We start from the raw sequence: 17014 nt of genomic DNA, 5'->3' as shown, positions 1-17014 counted from the left end.
TTCCAAAAATTAAATGAGTCCCACTTGGAATGACAAAGTGTTGCCCAAAAATATGTATTTTATCATTAACTACAGCTGCTTCACCAGAAAATTGGAGGCTGGTCAAAACTGTTCAGATCGAAAAGACACAGAGGCTGGTCTCAAGAAATATAGATTGGTTGGCAAATCATTTTCCATTACCGTGAATAACAGTTGAGGGGATTGTTAAGTGAGATGCTACAAAAGACAATTATGAATGATAGTGAAATCCAACCCAGATTGGTAGAAAAACTATCTCTGTCAAAAGTTGCAGAGGTGCCTTTTAGAAGTTAATAAAATATAGCAAAGCAGAAATTTTGTCTTGACATCAAATATGTTCCTGAAATATTTTCACAATTATTCTCTTAAAAAACAAACATCAGATACACACGTAGAATAAGAGGGTAATGAATCTTAGAAAATTTAACACAGTATTGAATGGAAACGTTTCCTTTTTAATGACACTTACCTAGAATAACTAGTTCATTTAATAATGTCTACATAAATAATAGTTTTGTTCAAAATACATACACACTATCTAGAGAAAGACATGAATATGCTTTTGATTTTTTGTACATTTTGATTCATAACATATGACCTCAATTCCTTCCATACATGGCAGAGAACAATATCATTTCAACCAATTATCCATGTGCATTCAGTATCAAAATAAACATTACACATAAAAATCAGCTACATAAGGAAAATTCATAATAAACATAATAAATAACTAAACAAAATATCATCTAGAATATTACAAATGAAAAATGAAGTAAAAAGTATAAATTCAACCTTTTTAAAATAATATGATAGGCAATTGGGCAAAATAAAACCAACTCACTTCCCAACCACCATACATTAATTCATCATACCATTAAACAAAACAATGCAATTAAATCAATTAAACAACTTAATCTAACTACAGCTGGAAACACATATTATTCTGTTCATTTACGCACACCCTTACATCAATACATTGATACCAATCAAACACATCAATATCCTAAACCAATATACACCAACTAAGTATTCTAGCACCCCCTATGATCACACTCTCCACACTCTGCAAGCAGTCACATATTTCAATTTCCCATCCTCAATCAACAATCCACTCACATGTCTACACCATGAGAACCAGTTAAATCTAGGTGAACACTGACATAAAAGCTAGGAACAATACATAAACACCCCCTAAATAAAACATTGATACCAAGTATTCCCCCTTGTCTCTCTCTTGGGTGGGGGGCTGAATTTACCCCAATAACATGCTTTCACCCTGGTGGAATAGAAACTACTTTAACCAACTTTTCAACATACTAAGCAATACTTTCCAAGTGCCTCTGGAGGTAACTTCTCTGTCTGGAGTAATGATTTATTCATTTACTAAAAGTCACACTCAGTATTTAAAAACAAAATGGAAATGGACTGCCTTCAAGTCGATCCCGACTTATGGCTACCCTATGAATAGGGATTTCATAGTAAGCTGTATTCAGAGGAGGTTTACCATTGCCTCGCTCTGAGGCTAGTCCTCCCCAGCTGGCTAGGGCCTGCTCAGCTTGCCACAGCTGCACAAGCCGGCCCCTTCCTTGTCTGCAACTGCCAGCTGGGGGGCAACTGGGCTCCTTGGGACTATGAGCTTGCCCCTGGTTGCACAGGTGGCAGGGCACATAACTCCTGAGCCACTCACTGTGGGGGTGATCTTTAGCTGGCCCTTTACACCCAGGAGACATGAGCGGGGATTTGAACTCACAGACTCTGGACTCCCAGCCAGGGTCTCCTCCCCAGGAAACCTAATATAACCACTTGTGGTTCAAGAATGTACCTATAGCCAACAGATATTTCTATCAAACTTTAAAAAGCAGCATCCACACCAGACCTTTATTTCACTTTAGACAGTCATGGCTTCTCCTTAAGAATCCTGGGAAGTGTAGTTAGTGAAGGGTGCTGAGAGTTGCTAGGAGATGCCCTGTTCCCCTAACAGAGCTTCAACAGAGCTTTTAATAGCAGCTGACTATTAAACCACTCTGGCCACTGGAGCTCTGTCAGAGGAATAGGAGTCTCTTCTCAGAACCCTTCACAAACTACGCTTCCCAGGATTCTTTGGGGGAAGCCATGACTGTCTCAAGTGAAATAAAGTTCTAGTGTGGATGTGGCCCCTTGAGTAGGCTAGCCCAGCAGCTGTGAGTCTGGCTTTTAGAACACTGATAGTTGGTTCTTACTGAGCATGCCCAACATTATCATTGAGTTCAATGCTAAATTTCTTAAATTAATTAAAAATCAGCCAGGCATTTTTTAACTTTTAAACTGCAGAAGATGAAGGTCTGCGTATGGGGCAAGGCCAGTAATAGGATTACAGGTACTTTGTGAACATGGCTGATTTTTAATTAATTTCAGCAGATTATGAGAACTCTGACAAAAAAATCCAAAAGGGGTCTGGGTTTTCTTTTTCTCTTTTTACATTTTGAACTCTTGATTCTCTCTGATTGTTTTGTGTATCGCCATGAAAATTAAGAGGGTTGTTAAGCAAGAGTTTCTGAGTTCAGGACTATAGGTTTTGTAAGGTTTTGTTTTGAAATGTGTTTATGGGAAGCATCAGAATGGCATGGGGGGTATTTTCAATTTAAGATTGCAGACTGCAAAAAATCCATACTGACTATAGTATAGAGTGGCTATACAGCTATACGAGAGTGGCTGTATAATACAGAAATACTGAGTATTCAGCTACAATCAAACCATGTTGTTGTTATGTAGCTAGGTATGATGTGTTCATTGTTCGTGAAGTAAACAGTCATTTGGGGTAGTCTTGTGATTACTGCAAACCAATGGAATCTTTTTCTTGTCTACTTAGAAGTTAAGTCCTACTGAATTCATGTGACTTACACCCATGGGATTGACTCATCAATGGGATTTATTCCCAGGTAAATGGACTGAAGCCTTACTTACTGCGCATTCTATGAGATTCAACAGATTTTCCAGGTCAATTCAGCCAGTGTGGAAAAGTGCTTAGAGTGTCGCACTAGGACCAGTGGGAACATCCAAGTTCAAATCTGCACTCAGTCATAAAGTTCATTTGGGCCTGTCACTATCTCTTAGCCTAACCTACCACACAGGAGTCTTGCAAGGATAAAATGGGAGAGAGATAACCATGAGTTCCACAGATGAAATGCCGACTATACATGTTAGTAATTCAATAAATCATTGATAACACTTGCAAATGTGTCTTTTTGAGAATGGATAAGGTCTGTCTTTCAGTTGAGTTGACCTATGAAGAGGAACTATTTGAATCTTGTCATTTTAAGTTGCAGCCTGTTAACTTATGATTGTTTCATTTGTAATAACTTCAATTTGCTATTTTTATCATTCTTTTAACCTTTTGTATTCATTCTACATAAAAAGGTTATTCTGAAACCTCTTCTGAAAATTGGTTGTAATTATAATTCTTTAACTCCTCAGTAAAATTTTATTGGATTATAAACTGATCTGGTCAATGACAATACATGCACTACTAAAAGTGCCTAGACCACTGCATTGTCAGCTATTAACTAGCCTTAACAACATGCAAAAGTCTCCTTATAGGCCTCAGGGCTGCCACATTTTCTACAGAATACCAAATCTAGCTAATTGCCTTATGCATAAGATCACAGCAGCAACTGCTAAGCAGTCACGCTAAACTGTTCAACTGCTCAATCGCAGTTAAAAAATAGATTAGGGCACAAAATGATGAAAGCAAATAGTGTTAATCTGCTATCACACAGTATTTTGTCCTAAATGCATGAGCAAAATACAGTTTGTACAACCAGGCTTTTGCTTCCCCTTCTTCTCTCAAAGTCCCTGAACTTCCCAAACAAGAATCAAGGAAATTTGTCTAACATTAGAACCCGTGTTCAAGAATTCTTTGTCAATTTCAGACAAAGCCTACTGGATCAGGCCAATGGCCCATCTAGTCCAGCATTCTGATTTCACATTGGCCAACCAGATACTAGTGGGAAGCCTGCAAGCAGGACCTGGTTTCTTTCCAAATCACAACAGTTAAAAAAGAAAAAAAAGAATTATTTGAAAATGCAAATAGTTATATAAACTCTATGTATTTCCTAGGGGAAATAAAATATTTCTTAACTGAACAAAAGGTAGAACTCCATCCAATGCATACTTTACAGAGTGTGAGATTCTTCATTTACTGAGGAATTTCAAATCTTCTGTATAAATTAATAAATTGATGTATAAATAGTATAAATTGATGAAATATGGCTCAGAAATGCACACAAACGTGATTACCATACTGAAAACGTCAGCGGAGCTGATAAAAGAACATACCCAATTGCTTTCTTCTTGACGATACTGCTTCCAGTTCCTTCCACTGTCACTAAACATCAGGAGGTAGCTTGTTACCCAGTCAGAACTCCCATATCCACCTTGGGTAGCCACAGCGGTAATTTCCGTTCTCTCACCAAGATCGATCTGCAGCCACTGATATTTATTTGATATGAGTGGAGTCCAGCCACCAGCACCTTTAGTGGTAAAAATATATATATAATGGGGAAAATATTAAAAGGAGAAAGTAGTTCACAGTGGAAGCATGGAAATGCCAAGGATGTGCATTATGACAATAGCGCCTCAATAAAAACTGTAGCTAAAATGAAAAAAAATGTATACCAAAATGCTCTCTCTTCCTCTCACTCTCTCTCACATACATATATATATACCCAATTCTTTAAAAGGGAGAAGGTGGATTGCCAGAAGGTCAGAAAAACAGTATTTTGGACACTGTGCCTAGGCAAGGCAAGAAAAAATATTACTAAATTTTTTATTTGTAAAAGAAATTCTGACTTCTAAAGGTGTTTTTTTTCTCCATGAGAATGAGCCCAATGTATATAATGACAAGATGTCTCTTAGATTCTCATCTGCTTCAAGGAGAGCCATTTTTGAATGGATTAAGATAAACCACAGCCACCACCTATTGTTCAGAATTTGCTTCATTATTCTTCCCTGAAGCTTCTTGAGACTGAGACTGAAGTTGATTTCTATGCCAACACAATGACTGTGGTCAGATATAATGTTATGCCTTTGTGTAGCATGGTAAGAACAAGCAACACTGAGTGTAGGGCTTTTGCACTCCTCCTGCCCTCTCCTTCTCCAGTGCAGCCACAAGAAGACAATTGGAAGTTTCTCTTTCCATTTTAGATTAACTGCAGTTTAGTGTGGCTAGTTAAGTAATCCAGCTTCATGAACTGTGGTTTGAAGTAGGCTTGTTCCCATTAACAATAGCTAAAAATAGCTACATTTTGTCCAGACTTGGATAATATGGCAATTAATCTCTTAATCTAAACTGGAAATGAAAGGCTATGAATTCCTCCTCATGGCCAGATTGGAGGAAGAGGGGGAACACACCACAGTGTGGCTCAGGGGTGGAAAAAAGTTGTGGTTTATTTTGCTAAGATCTGCATATCCTGGTGGAATGCAATCGGAGCCAAATTCTAGTGGTGGCAGGGCCACACACACACACACACAGACACAACTATTTCCTATGGACACAGAGGTATATATTAATTCTTTGTGACTCAGTTCAAGTTTTACGTTCCATTTTCTCCACAAACATTTTTTTAACAAAAAGGTTTCTTTTTTAAACCACACCTTTGTATGTCTTGACTGAGCAAACGGGGGGCTGGGAGAACTCAGTAATCCCAGCACAACAATGCAAACAACATTAATACATAGCTAAATAGCAATCCCTGCCTTACAGCTATTAAAAATGTCAAACTGCAAAATGCAATTACATGCTGAAAAATGTATACATGCAATAGCAAAATGCATGGACACATTTTGCATAATTTTAGTGAATTCAAGTCTTCCTCTCTGCTGAAATATTTTCCTATTTGTATTCTTACTAAATATTATAGCACAGGAAGGAGCTGCCATTGCATACCTTGCGCATAGTCAAAACTCTTCTCCTTCTCAACTGCTCCCTGCTGAACAGCTGCTGAGTAGGAAGGGATACAGAGAACAGTCTGCATGGCAGGAGTTCCTTACTCCTATGCTTAATTATCATCATTATGTCTGGAGAAACCCATTGCAACCAAGGCCTTTGTTAATTAGAGATACTTCAGTTATCTAACAAAAATCTCCATTCTTCAAACATGGGAAAAATGGACAAATATTGACAGCTGTCATTGCATTTTTCTTTTATAAGAACTATAGTATATGTTGCAGAGGTAACCATGGCTTTGTTAATAATTACTGGATTAACCATGTGGATTTAAACTATTTTAAACTAAATGACTTTTTTTAGCATAACCTCAAGATAATTTTTAAACATATGGTGAAATGTGGCTATAATTTTAAACAGTTCAAAAACTATTCCCACACAGATGTCTAATCTTTTTAGATGGTGTCACTCCCAACTTTTAGCTGGTGGTGAATTTGCTCCACCCCAATGAAGGAGGAAGTGCTTTTTCTTCTGACAGGAGGGGACAATTGCTTCTTACCTTGTGGCCTGTTTGGGCCAATAGGCTCAGGGCAGGGGCTACATATAATAGACTGTCCCTGTCCCATGTCTTCCTTCTTCTCTTAGTGGCATCTCCCCTTCCTATCCTTGAGCAGTGTGGGCTTAGCCAGTTGCCAGTTTGGGGCTGAGTTGGAATTTTGGGGAGGATCACCCTGATGTTTGAGTGTTCCTTTTTTCCACCTATTTCACATTGCTCTGCATTTGATTGGCTTAGATTGGTTTGGGCTTGATTTGACTATTTGGTTAAGTGAGCATTTAGTGCAGGCAGGCAATAGGTTTAAATAATGGCCAGCACTCTGAGGCATGTTGGGTGGACAACACTCCACTAATCACCCCTTATTGTCAACCAGTATGGGGGGGTTGATTGGTGTGGTTCTCTAAGGGCACCTACTGAAAGCTGAACAGCAGGGGTGGTTAGCACCTGTCAGGCTGCATACCTACAGCTCCCCTTTATGGGAAGATGGTTTAGCCTCCCTTCACGACAACTTGGGTGAGGGTGTGGCTAGGCCCTCAGCAGCAAGCAAGAGATTTTCTGTCTGTGCAGTTTATGCCTGCCCATACTTTTGTTTGGTTTGGTGCAAAATGGATGTGTTAAGAGTCATTGCAGTAGTGTATTCCTTTGGGGACACTCTTTAGGTTAGTATCTGCACTCTTTCCTGAGGAACCCTGGGAGAGAAAGCCAGGGAACTGGAAAAACTATGTTGCTGTATGCAACTTCAATAAAGGTTACATATCCATGAAAATAATAATCTGATGTCCTCCACTTTATCAATGAAAGTGTAATGGAGCAGTTCTTTCCAAGTACCCAAACCATGTGATGAGATACTAGAGTTGCTTTGTAATGCTATTTAAAGGTGAAAGCTATTAAAAAGAGGGAAAGCTATTTAAAAGTGAAGTAGTATGACAACTTGGTTCAGGTAAAGTATTCAGTTTTTAAAGTATTGGAGCTGTTGAAGATATTTCAACTCTAAAATATGTCATAAGCCCCCACCCTCTCTCATTCTCTCTCTCTCTCTCTCTCTCTCACACACACACACTTTAAAGCAGAAATAATCATTCTGTTTCCTGACTCCTAACTGAACAAAACAGAGGGAGCTGTGTCAACTGGTCTAGAGGAGATACAAGTGACCCAGCTCTCAGAGAGCAAGCAGAGGAGGTGTATGGAAGAAAGACACAAAAACAAAGAGGGCTCTGAAGCCGTGTGCTCTGACTGTGTGTTCTGAAGTACTGCATAGCAGCTTGATGAGAAGTGTGGCCTGATAGCTGCTGAATGCAACTAGGAGCAGCTGTGTGTGCTGGGAGTTTTCTTTCTGTTTCCAGGCTCATAACTGAGCAGAGCAGAGGGAGCTATCTCAACTTGTACACAGGAGAGGAGATACAAACAAGCCAGTTCTCAGAGAGCGAGCAAACAGGGAGAGCTAACAGGAGTTAGCAGAGGAGTTGTTCAGAGTTGTTCAGAGAGGAGTAGTTCAGCAGGGGAGGTCAAAGGGGAGGTCCCTAAAAGGTTTTTTTTTTCTTGTACGGCACACCACATACCAGTGGGGCTTTCCTATTTACCCTGAAGGAGGACTGGACACAGCACAGGTCATTCTAATAAAAGCAGAATGAAAAAATCTAAAGGCAGGTGAGTCTATGGACAGGAAGGACACTCCAGTGGTGGTGACCTGCAAGGTGTGTGCAATGTTTGTTTTCTTGCCTGAGAACAACATGGCATACACGTGCAACAAGTGCAAGCTGGTGGTGCTATTGGAAGAAAAAGTGAGGGGCTTGGAACGGTAGATGGCCACACTGAAAGAATATAAGAGAAGACAAAGAGTTCTTAGATAGAATGCTGAAACAATAACAGCAAAGAGAAGTAGAGGACGTAGAAGAACAACAGCATGTTGAAACAGAAGAGGAGACTGTTGTGGAGGAACAACGAAGTGGAGGAAACTCCATGGGAAAAGGTGACGAGTAGCAGAGCTAGAAGACACCCTTCACTGGTGGATCTAAGGAACTGCTTCCAGGATGAGACTAGAGGACAGCCTGCAGGGGAAGAATTACAGGACACCCCACATGACAGCAAGCAAGAAGCTGAAGTTCAGTCAAGCAGAGGCAATGAAATGATACCCCATGACAAGAAGAGAAGAGTAGTAGTGGTGGGAGACTTCCTACTGTGTGGTATCAAAACCCAAGTATGCTGAGAAGATCCATGGACTTGCCAGGCATGCTGGCTCCTGGAGGAAGATTAAAAATGTGACAGAAGGCTAGCCATCACTCATACAGCCCACTGGCAGATATACCTTTCTTCTCATCCATGTGGGAATGAATCATACTGCCAAGCAGAGCTCTGAAGAAATCACATCACAATTTGAAGCTCTGGGAAAGAAACTCAAGGATTTTGGGGCCCAGATAATTTTCTCATCCATCCTTCTGGTACTTAGAAGAGGAGTAGAAAGGGAAAGATAAAAACTAGGGGTGGATGGCTGGCTACAAAGGTGGTGCTGAAATGAGAGATTTGGATTCTGGGACCACGGGCTACTCTTCCTGGAAGATGGAGTACTGGCAAGTGATGGGTTGCACCTCACACGGATGGGGAAGATTGTGTTTGGGCACTGCATAGAGAACTTCATCAGGAAAGCTTGAAACTTAATCCTAAGGGGGGAGAGACATAAACTTGGCAGTAACAACTAACAAAAGCTTGTGCACAATAAGAGGAACTGAGGGAACAGCTCTAATGGGGCCCACTCATAGTTTTCATAAAAATGTAGGAAGGAATCCAGGCCATAAATCACATGGTCTTCGATGTCTGTATACTAATGTGCAGAGCATGGGAAACAAGCAGGACGAACTGGAATGCTTAATACAGGAGAGTAAATACGACTTGATAGATATAAATAAAACTTGGTGGGATGACTTCCATGAGTGGAATACAGCAATTGAAGGATATAACTTGTTCAAAAAGAGCAGAAGGAATAAAAAGGAAGGGAGAGTCACACTATATGTTAAATATATATATCCCTGCACAGAAATACAGGAGGATGAGTCTGGTAGCTCCACCAAGAGTATCTGGATTAAAATAAATGGGGCAAGGAATAAAAGGAACATGGTGTTTGGAGTCTACTACCGACCATCTAATCAAGAAAAAGGTGAAGATGAAACTTTTGAAAAGCAAATTATGAATGTTTCAAAGAAGCATGATGTAGGAGTAATGGGGGAGTTCAATTACCCCAATACCTGTGATGGGGATTTTTGGGATTCGTTGGACTGGAGGTCCTAGATGAAATTGAAGACACAGGCTTGCAGCAAAGTTAGGCCTTTATTGGTTACGTGCACATGGTCAGTCTCCCATGATGTTGGTGGAGAGCTGCAACATTGCACTGTGTGCCTGGGTTTTTTATACATTCCAGGACAAAGACATTAGCATTTCCCTAACTGGGGCTACACATCAACATTACATAGGCATTGCATTACATTCTAGTCAATTTGGCAATGTTCAGTACTTCACATACCAGTACATTTTTGCTATCAGCTAAGCATTTCAGTTAATGCAATCCTTCCTACATCTTGGAGAGTACAGGCATGTTCAGTGTCTGTTCAGTGTTATCTTATCTTATAGAATTCAAGCTGTACCATACTAAAAAGTACAGTCAGGGAAGACAGCTCTAAAAAGAAAAAAGGTTCTGGCTGGCTACTAAACTATTAAAATATTATAAACCTTTATAGTTTCATAAAAGAATAGAATTTGCTTATTGTTTGTATATAAAAGATCCCCATCATCTGTTGAGAGACAAATTCTGCCAAACATGGCCCCTCCAGGAAATTCCTGATTTGTATTGGAGATAACTTTCTCCTACCAAAAGTGGAGGAAGCAACTAGAGAATCAAGTATCCTTGACTTGATTATAACCAACAGAAATGACTTCATGGATGAAGTGGCACTTACAGGAACTCTGGGGGAAAGTGACCATGCTATACTTGCATTCTTGATTTTAAAGGAAGCAAAAGCTGAAAGTAGCCATATGCATGCCCGGGATTTCAGGAAAGCCAGACTTAATAAACTCAAAACAATGGTAAGTAAGGTTCTGTGGCAAGCGACCCTAATGAGAAATGGAGTCCAAGATGAGTGGGAGTTTCTATAAAAGGAATTTCTAAAGGCACAATGGCAAATAATTCCATCAAGAAAAAAGGGGGAAGACAGCAGAAGAAGCCAATGTGGCTTCACAGAAAGCTTAGAGATGTGAAAATGACTTTACCGAAATGGTAAAAGCAGAAGACACTGGAAAACAAAGAAACAAGGAACAGAACTGCCTACCAGTTCTACGGAATGAGATTGAACTGGCACCAAGTGGATCCCATTCCTAATGAAAGTATAACCTGTCACAGCAGACTCTGTCCTCAAAAAGCTTATGCCATAACAAATTTGTCAAAGTTTAAGATGCCACAAAACTCTTGGGGTTTGTTACTGAAGCCAGATAGGCAGCACAATCCTAACTATAGGAACCCAAAAGAACTTACACCAGTTTAAATCAAGTCAGCATAAGTTGCCACTATTCCAGCCCCATTCAGGAGCTGGGCTTCTGCTAGCTGAGCCAGCCAAAGTCTGACAGAGGGAAAACAAGCTTTCAAAACAGAATTTTACTTACACCACCCTTTTTACTGGTGTAAGGTTTGGAATAGGTGTCTAAGTCTCTTCTTGCGCTGCCATACCATGCCATACCCCTTTTTGGGGAATTACATTGGTGCACATTCTGCTGGCTTCAATTCCACCAGCTGAGCCACGGCTGAGCCATCACAGTCCTAGCTCAGCTGAGTTGAAAGAGTAACACTGCTATATCCCCAGCTGAGCCAGAATGAGGGTGTTACACCAGTGCAGCCCTAGCTCAGTTGGAGTTGGAACAGCTCGATATCCACTTATTTCAAACTTACTCATCAAAGCAGATTTGGGGTTCGGATTGCACTGTAATAATTGAGTCATCTTTTTTCTTTCTATGAAGCTTTGAATGTTACTAACAATAAGTGCTTAATATATTACTTGGAGTTGCATCCAACTTAGCACTAAGTAAGTGTCCTGTCAGCACAAGGATTTCCATTTGGCAACATTAGTTTCTCCCCACTCCTCTCCCTGCATTTCCTCTAAATTTGTCCCAGAAGTTCCCGCAACCCTCCAGAGCAGAAGGGGAAAGTCCCATTCTGCAAGTGGAAATCCTTGTGCTGATGGGACACATTATATCACTCAGAGTTTGCCATAATGCATATATTGGTTATATTACATTTGTTGTTCTGTTTCTAGGTCTTGATTTAAAGACCCACACATTGTATTGCTTGCAGTGGTAGATGGGGTGTGTGATGATCATTCTCTTTCTATAGCAACTAAATTGGGTCACCTCTATGAGTATCCAGGGTGACTGAGTACTAAAGAAATTAATAAAAGGACTGTAGAAGCTTAAATAATTGTTTAATCAATAAGCACAGTCAAAACAATGAATAGCTTTCATATGGCCATCGATAACGCCTCCAAGTCAGATATTTATAAATGACATATCTGTAAATTACTGCTCAATTGTTTAGTAGCTTTGATAGGCAAGTTGTAAAGGAAGAACTCTATATAATTTATTTCCTGAAATTTGTATTCTACCCTTTCTTCAAAGAGTTTTGGTCAACAAACATGAGACTTTTCCTTTCACAAGAAGAATGTTCAGCTAAGAAGTAATAACTGGCCCAAAGTCACTCAGTAAGCTTTATGTCTGAATAGAGATATAGCATATAAGGAAAAGTCTAAATGTGCTTTTTTGCAAAATTATCAGGTTACCCTTTGAAACTGCACATTCACAACTCTTAACACTCCACACAAGCAGGAAGGGTTCAAGCAGGGGAATGGGGTGGGAAGGGATTGGTGGGAGATGGAGAGGAGAATGTATTGGGGGACTAGATTACTCCATAATGTGTTGAATAACAACAACAGCAACAATAATAATGATTCACATAATCCTCATAGCAACAGGCTCAGCACAAACATCAGCCCTAACTTCACACCCCTTTTTGCAGGATGCACAGTTACACACACACACACACCCCGATTTTTCAAAGGGGGCAATATGGGCAAATTACACCCATTGTGCTGGGGAGAGGAAGAGAGACAGAACTTTCTTTCTCCCCCTCCATCTTCCAGTGCTGTGTGGTTTTCCCAGGACAGTATGGAATTGTAGGAGACGTGGCCCAATTGCATTTGTTGAGCCACGGGGATGATGGGGAACCAAAAGCTTGCTGCTACTGCCTTGCTTCTTCTGCAGCTGCAAACAGATAACATTTAAGCTCATCTTGAAATGAGAGGTGGTGGTGGAAGTGAGAGGGAGGTGGTGGGCTCTCCAACACTGGAGGCATTCAGGAGGCAGCTGGATAGCCACCTGTTGGGTACGCTGTAATCTGGATTCCTGCATTGAGCAGGAGGTTGGACTTGATAACCTTACAGGCCCCTTCCAACTCTATTATTCTATGATTCTATGATCACATCTGATTAGTTTCCGTTAGCTATTTTATTGTATTTTATTTATTTGTAAAACATAACTGCTTAATATTTGAAACATTTCAAAGTGATACACAACAAAGAGTTTTACTGAACCAAATATAAGATAATAATTATACTAACAACACAGAAGAATATAAAATATTGTTATAGCACTGAGAAGTTAGTCTGGATGACATCTTTGGGGTCTCCTTGAAGCTTGTGATTTTATATCTGTAAGACAGAATTCTGTAGAAAAGGGGACTTCTAATGTAGTCAAACCAGTATCTTTGCTATGTTAATGGTTCTAGCCAAGTCTGAAGTAGTTATTTCCATGACTAAAGAGTACAGGTGGCTGGTTGCCACAGAAACTACAGTTGGAGATGTTTCCAGAAGGTGGGCTGAAGAGGGCAAGCCTTGCTCTCTCCCCTGGTTGGAAGTGATGTTACTGGTGGTTTGTAAGAGGGCAGTTGACCTGGAGCCAGTCTTGTTTTGATTGAGCTGGGAAGAGACACAGAGGCTTGACTTCTGTGTTGAATCTCAAGCTATGGCTTTTGTCCCCTGCCCACTAGAACCTAATGAGTGACCAAATCATTTGGAGTGTTAAAGCTGTGAGCCCTTCCATTTTTGTCCTCAGCCTGTATATTATGTGCAAATAAAACCGTATATCACAAAGACATCACAGTCTGCAGTGACCTTCATTGTAAAGAAACCAAACCTGAGATATGCTCTGGCAGCCCTGAAACCTCTCATTGTTCAGAGATTGAGGTGCCCATAACAGTACTATTCCAGTTCATAAAGCTGATAGTATCATGGAGCAGATCTCCAGGCATGCGGCACCATCAAAGGAGCCTCTGCTGATGAGCCCAGTGACTGAGCTAGAGTACAGAGAGTAGAGGTCATCTGTAAACCTTAGTTAATCAGCTGTGTTTTGTTTTGGTGCATTTCCAGACACTGAGTTGAATCTGTAAAAATGAATATCCACACACATCACATACTAAATATTCTTAATAAAATTACAGAAAGGTCATGAAGTTTCAGCTCAAAAGTGCTATTCAGCAATACAGGAAGGATCAAAACTACTATTTCAAATGGATATGATGCAATGGAGGCAAAATCAATACTGGCTTTTAACCTCTTGGCGTTCCACTGCAAATGGCAATCTTTAGATTCAGGGCAAGTCACAAATAAAAGTCTGTTCATTTCAAGGCAGAAGGTCTAAAATGAAAAATGCTACTGCATTACGTTCCACAGAAAATTCTTATTTCAACTTTCATCCTGAACTTGAACAGATGCTCCCCAAGAAAGTTCCCATAGGCAGGGCATGGATTTTCATGTTAATCAAACTTGTAAAGCACCCTGTAAACCAACTATTCAAAGTCATGGGGTCACCTATCTTTTCCTCCCACTGAAGCTGATAGTGATCCAAAATACCTGTAGGGAATTCAAAATCAATGTACTAGTATCGAAAGTAAAGATGCTTGCCCACACAGAATAAATTGAACACCATAACGTTAGTAGCTTCCAGATGTATCAATGCAATATTGTAATGCAGTTGTTTCCAAACTTTTTTTCCCATGGGCCGCTTGAAGACTATTGGTCTTAGCAGACTACTTCATGGTTTTTCTGCCAGTTGCAGCAATCATAATGCACTGTGCTGGATGCTGGATGATTCTAATTGTATTTTACTGCTTCTTTTTTATATTGTTTTTATTGTATTACAATTTGAATTCCATAAAATAATAGTAAAATCCAATGCAATATAAGAAACATAAGAAGCAATAAGTACAATTAAAATCAATATGAATATTTAATGTGCTGTGCCAGTTGTTCACAGTTGTTGTTGCTGTTGTTCTTCACAGACACACTGCAGCCACCTGAATCAAGCTCACGGGCCACTAGTGGTTCATGGGCCACTAGTGGTTCACAGGCCACAGTTTGGGAGCCCCTGTTGTAAGCTCCTCGCCTATACAAATAAAGGTTTCTTAAATTAAAAACAGGCCATAACATAGCTCATCCAGGAACTAAAAATATTTAGCCACTTTATAAAATTGAGACTCTGCATTGCAGTTAAGGATTAGATTATTTTGATCCAAAGTACAGGAGTAAAACTGTAAAGAATTGCATTTATTCTCATTTGACTTTTTTATTTGCCCTTTCTCTACAATCCGTCTTTACTTTGACTTTTTATAAAAATTGTAATGTCTATAAAGAGCTCAGTTTCTAAACTTTCTCCCACATGGATCTGTCACATCCTGTATAAAGTGAGGTGTAGATTTCCCCAATTTTGGTTTCCCTATGCACAGTTTGTCCCCCAATATCTGTCACTGTCCCCTCATTTGGATTCTGAGGGTTATATCCAATGAAGTCATGCCATTTCTGCTTGTGCAACAGAACTTCCCCTCCTCCTCCTCCCCACCCTCCCCAAATCTATTCTGGGAGTTCTCAAAACCCGTTGGAGCATTTTTTGGGAGATGGAGAGGAAAGGGAGGGGAAGTTTCACTGCATAAGCAGAAGTCCTTGCACAAACTGAATAACTTCATTGAATATAATCCAGATTGTAGATGCTATGGGGAGTAAGCAGTAAGCAGAGCAGGATGATATACTCCCTACAAGGACTGGAGGAGAAATTTTGTTCAGTTCACATTTTAATGCAAAACTACTTAATTCACACTTCAAGAAACAATACACAATCCAAAGCTCAGCTGTCCTTCCAAATTCACATTTCTCCAAATTTTGCAATGCAATTCTCTAACCAAATGTCTTGTATAAAAATGTTTATATTAGGGGAAAGTGTACATGAAAATGGAAATATTGGTGAAAATATTGTACAAAAAGAAATATTAGGGAAAATTGCTTGCAAAATGTCTGTATTAGGCAAAACTGCATACAAAAATGTGTATACTAGGAGAAATGCAAACTAAAAATGCTGCTAAATTTTCATGAGAATGTTTTTGAAAAATCACAAAGTGATGCACAAATGTGGAATGGAAAACTGAAAAACTGAAATGGACATATTCATCCATCCCTACCCCCCCCCAATAAAACCCTTTCCTGTTAAAATTGTGGGCCTTGCTTTTTATGTTAATGGGGCAAACCCAGTTCACAGATGGGGCCCCAAAGTCAAAACAGACGTGTCAGTGACATATGTCTGGACCATTCACATGTCTGTTGGGTGTGCCTGATTTTTTTTTTAACATGAAAAGGGTTTCATGGAAGAGAGATGACTTGAATCCTTCCAAAGTCCACCTTAATATCCCACACTCTATACCTTCAAACATTTTTCTCTTGGCTCATTTCTGATATCAGAATTGGAGAAAAATGCCTGGGGTGATGGAGCATGAGGAGGTACAGCAGGGACAAGAGAGGATTCAGCTTATGTTCCCCTGTGTGAAAAAAACCCCATCTCCTACTTTACGTGTGACTGGGGAAATAAATGAATAAACAACAAATGAATGACTGCCACAGTCCCATCTAGTTTGACTCCCAAGTTCCTTGCATTCCATTTCTTTTATTCTTTGTTGATTTATACCACTGTTATCATATATACTAATAGTGATCTCAGTACTCGATTTATCTGTATATCATTAATAATTATTTTATTGTTTTATGTGCACTGCTTAGATTTTTTTTGATTAAGTGATGTATATATTGTGGTCAAGGGTTGAAATAAACACAGACACAAAGGCTGGGTTGAACTAAGGGCCACTTTATTGAACTTTAAACTGAACCCCTAAAATAACCTGCACAGGTAAAACATAGGTGCAGGACCTCTCCAAACTGAGTGAATGAGTGGAAAAATGGCAAATGCAATTCAATATAAACAAGTGTTAAATTATGCATATTGGAGCAAAAAATCTTAATTTCAAATATATGCTCATGGGGTCTGAACTGGCGGTGACTGACCAGGAGAGAGACCTCAGGGTTGTAGTGGACAGCACGATGAAAATGTCGACCCAGTGTGCAGCAGCTGTGAAAAAGGCAAATTCCATGCTAGCGATAATTAGGAAC

General features: G+C 39.7%; 1 protein-coding gene across 1 annotated transcript in view; it reads right to left on the bottom strand.

The window, feature by feature from the left end:
• The window catches only part of CNTNAP4 (contactin associated protein family member 4), a 466116-nt gene that overhangs the window by 284428 nt on the left and 164674 nt on the right, over positions 1 to 17014 (bottom strand). Inside the window, exon 3 of the mRNA XM_061626204.1 lies at positions 4333 to 4526. Within this exon, the coding sequence (XP_061482188.1) occupies positions 4333 to 4526 (194 nt within the window). The remainder of the gene's footprint in view (positions 1 to 4332; positions 4527 to 17014) is intronic.

Source organism: Rhineura floridana, chromosome 1 (assembly GCF_030035675.1).
Source record: "Rhineura floridana isolate rRhiFlo1 chromosome 1, rRhiFlo1.hap2, whole genome shotgun sequence".
Classification (NCBI taxonomy): Eukaryota; Metazoa; Chordata; class Lepidosauria; order Squamata; family Rhineuridae; genus Rhineura; species Rhineura floridana.
Note: the sequence above shows the minus strand (reverse complement) of the source record. Positions and strands in the feature narration are given on the sequence as shown.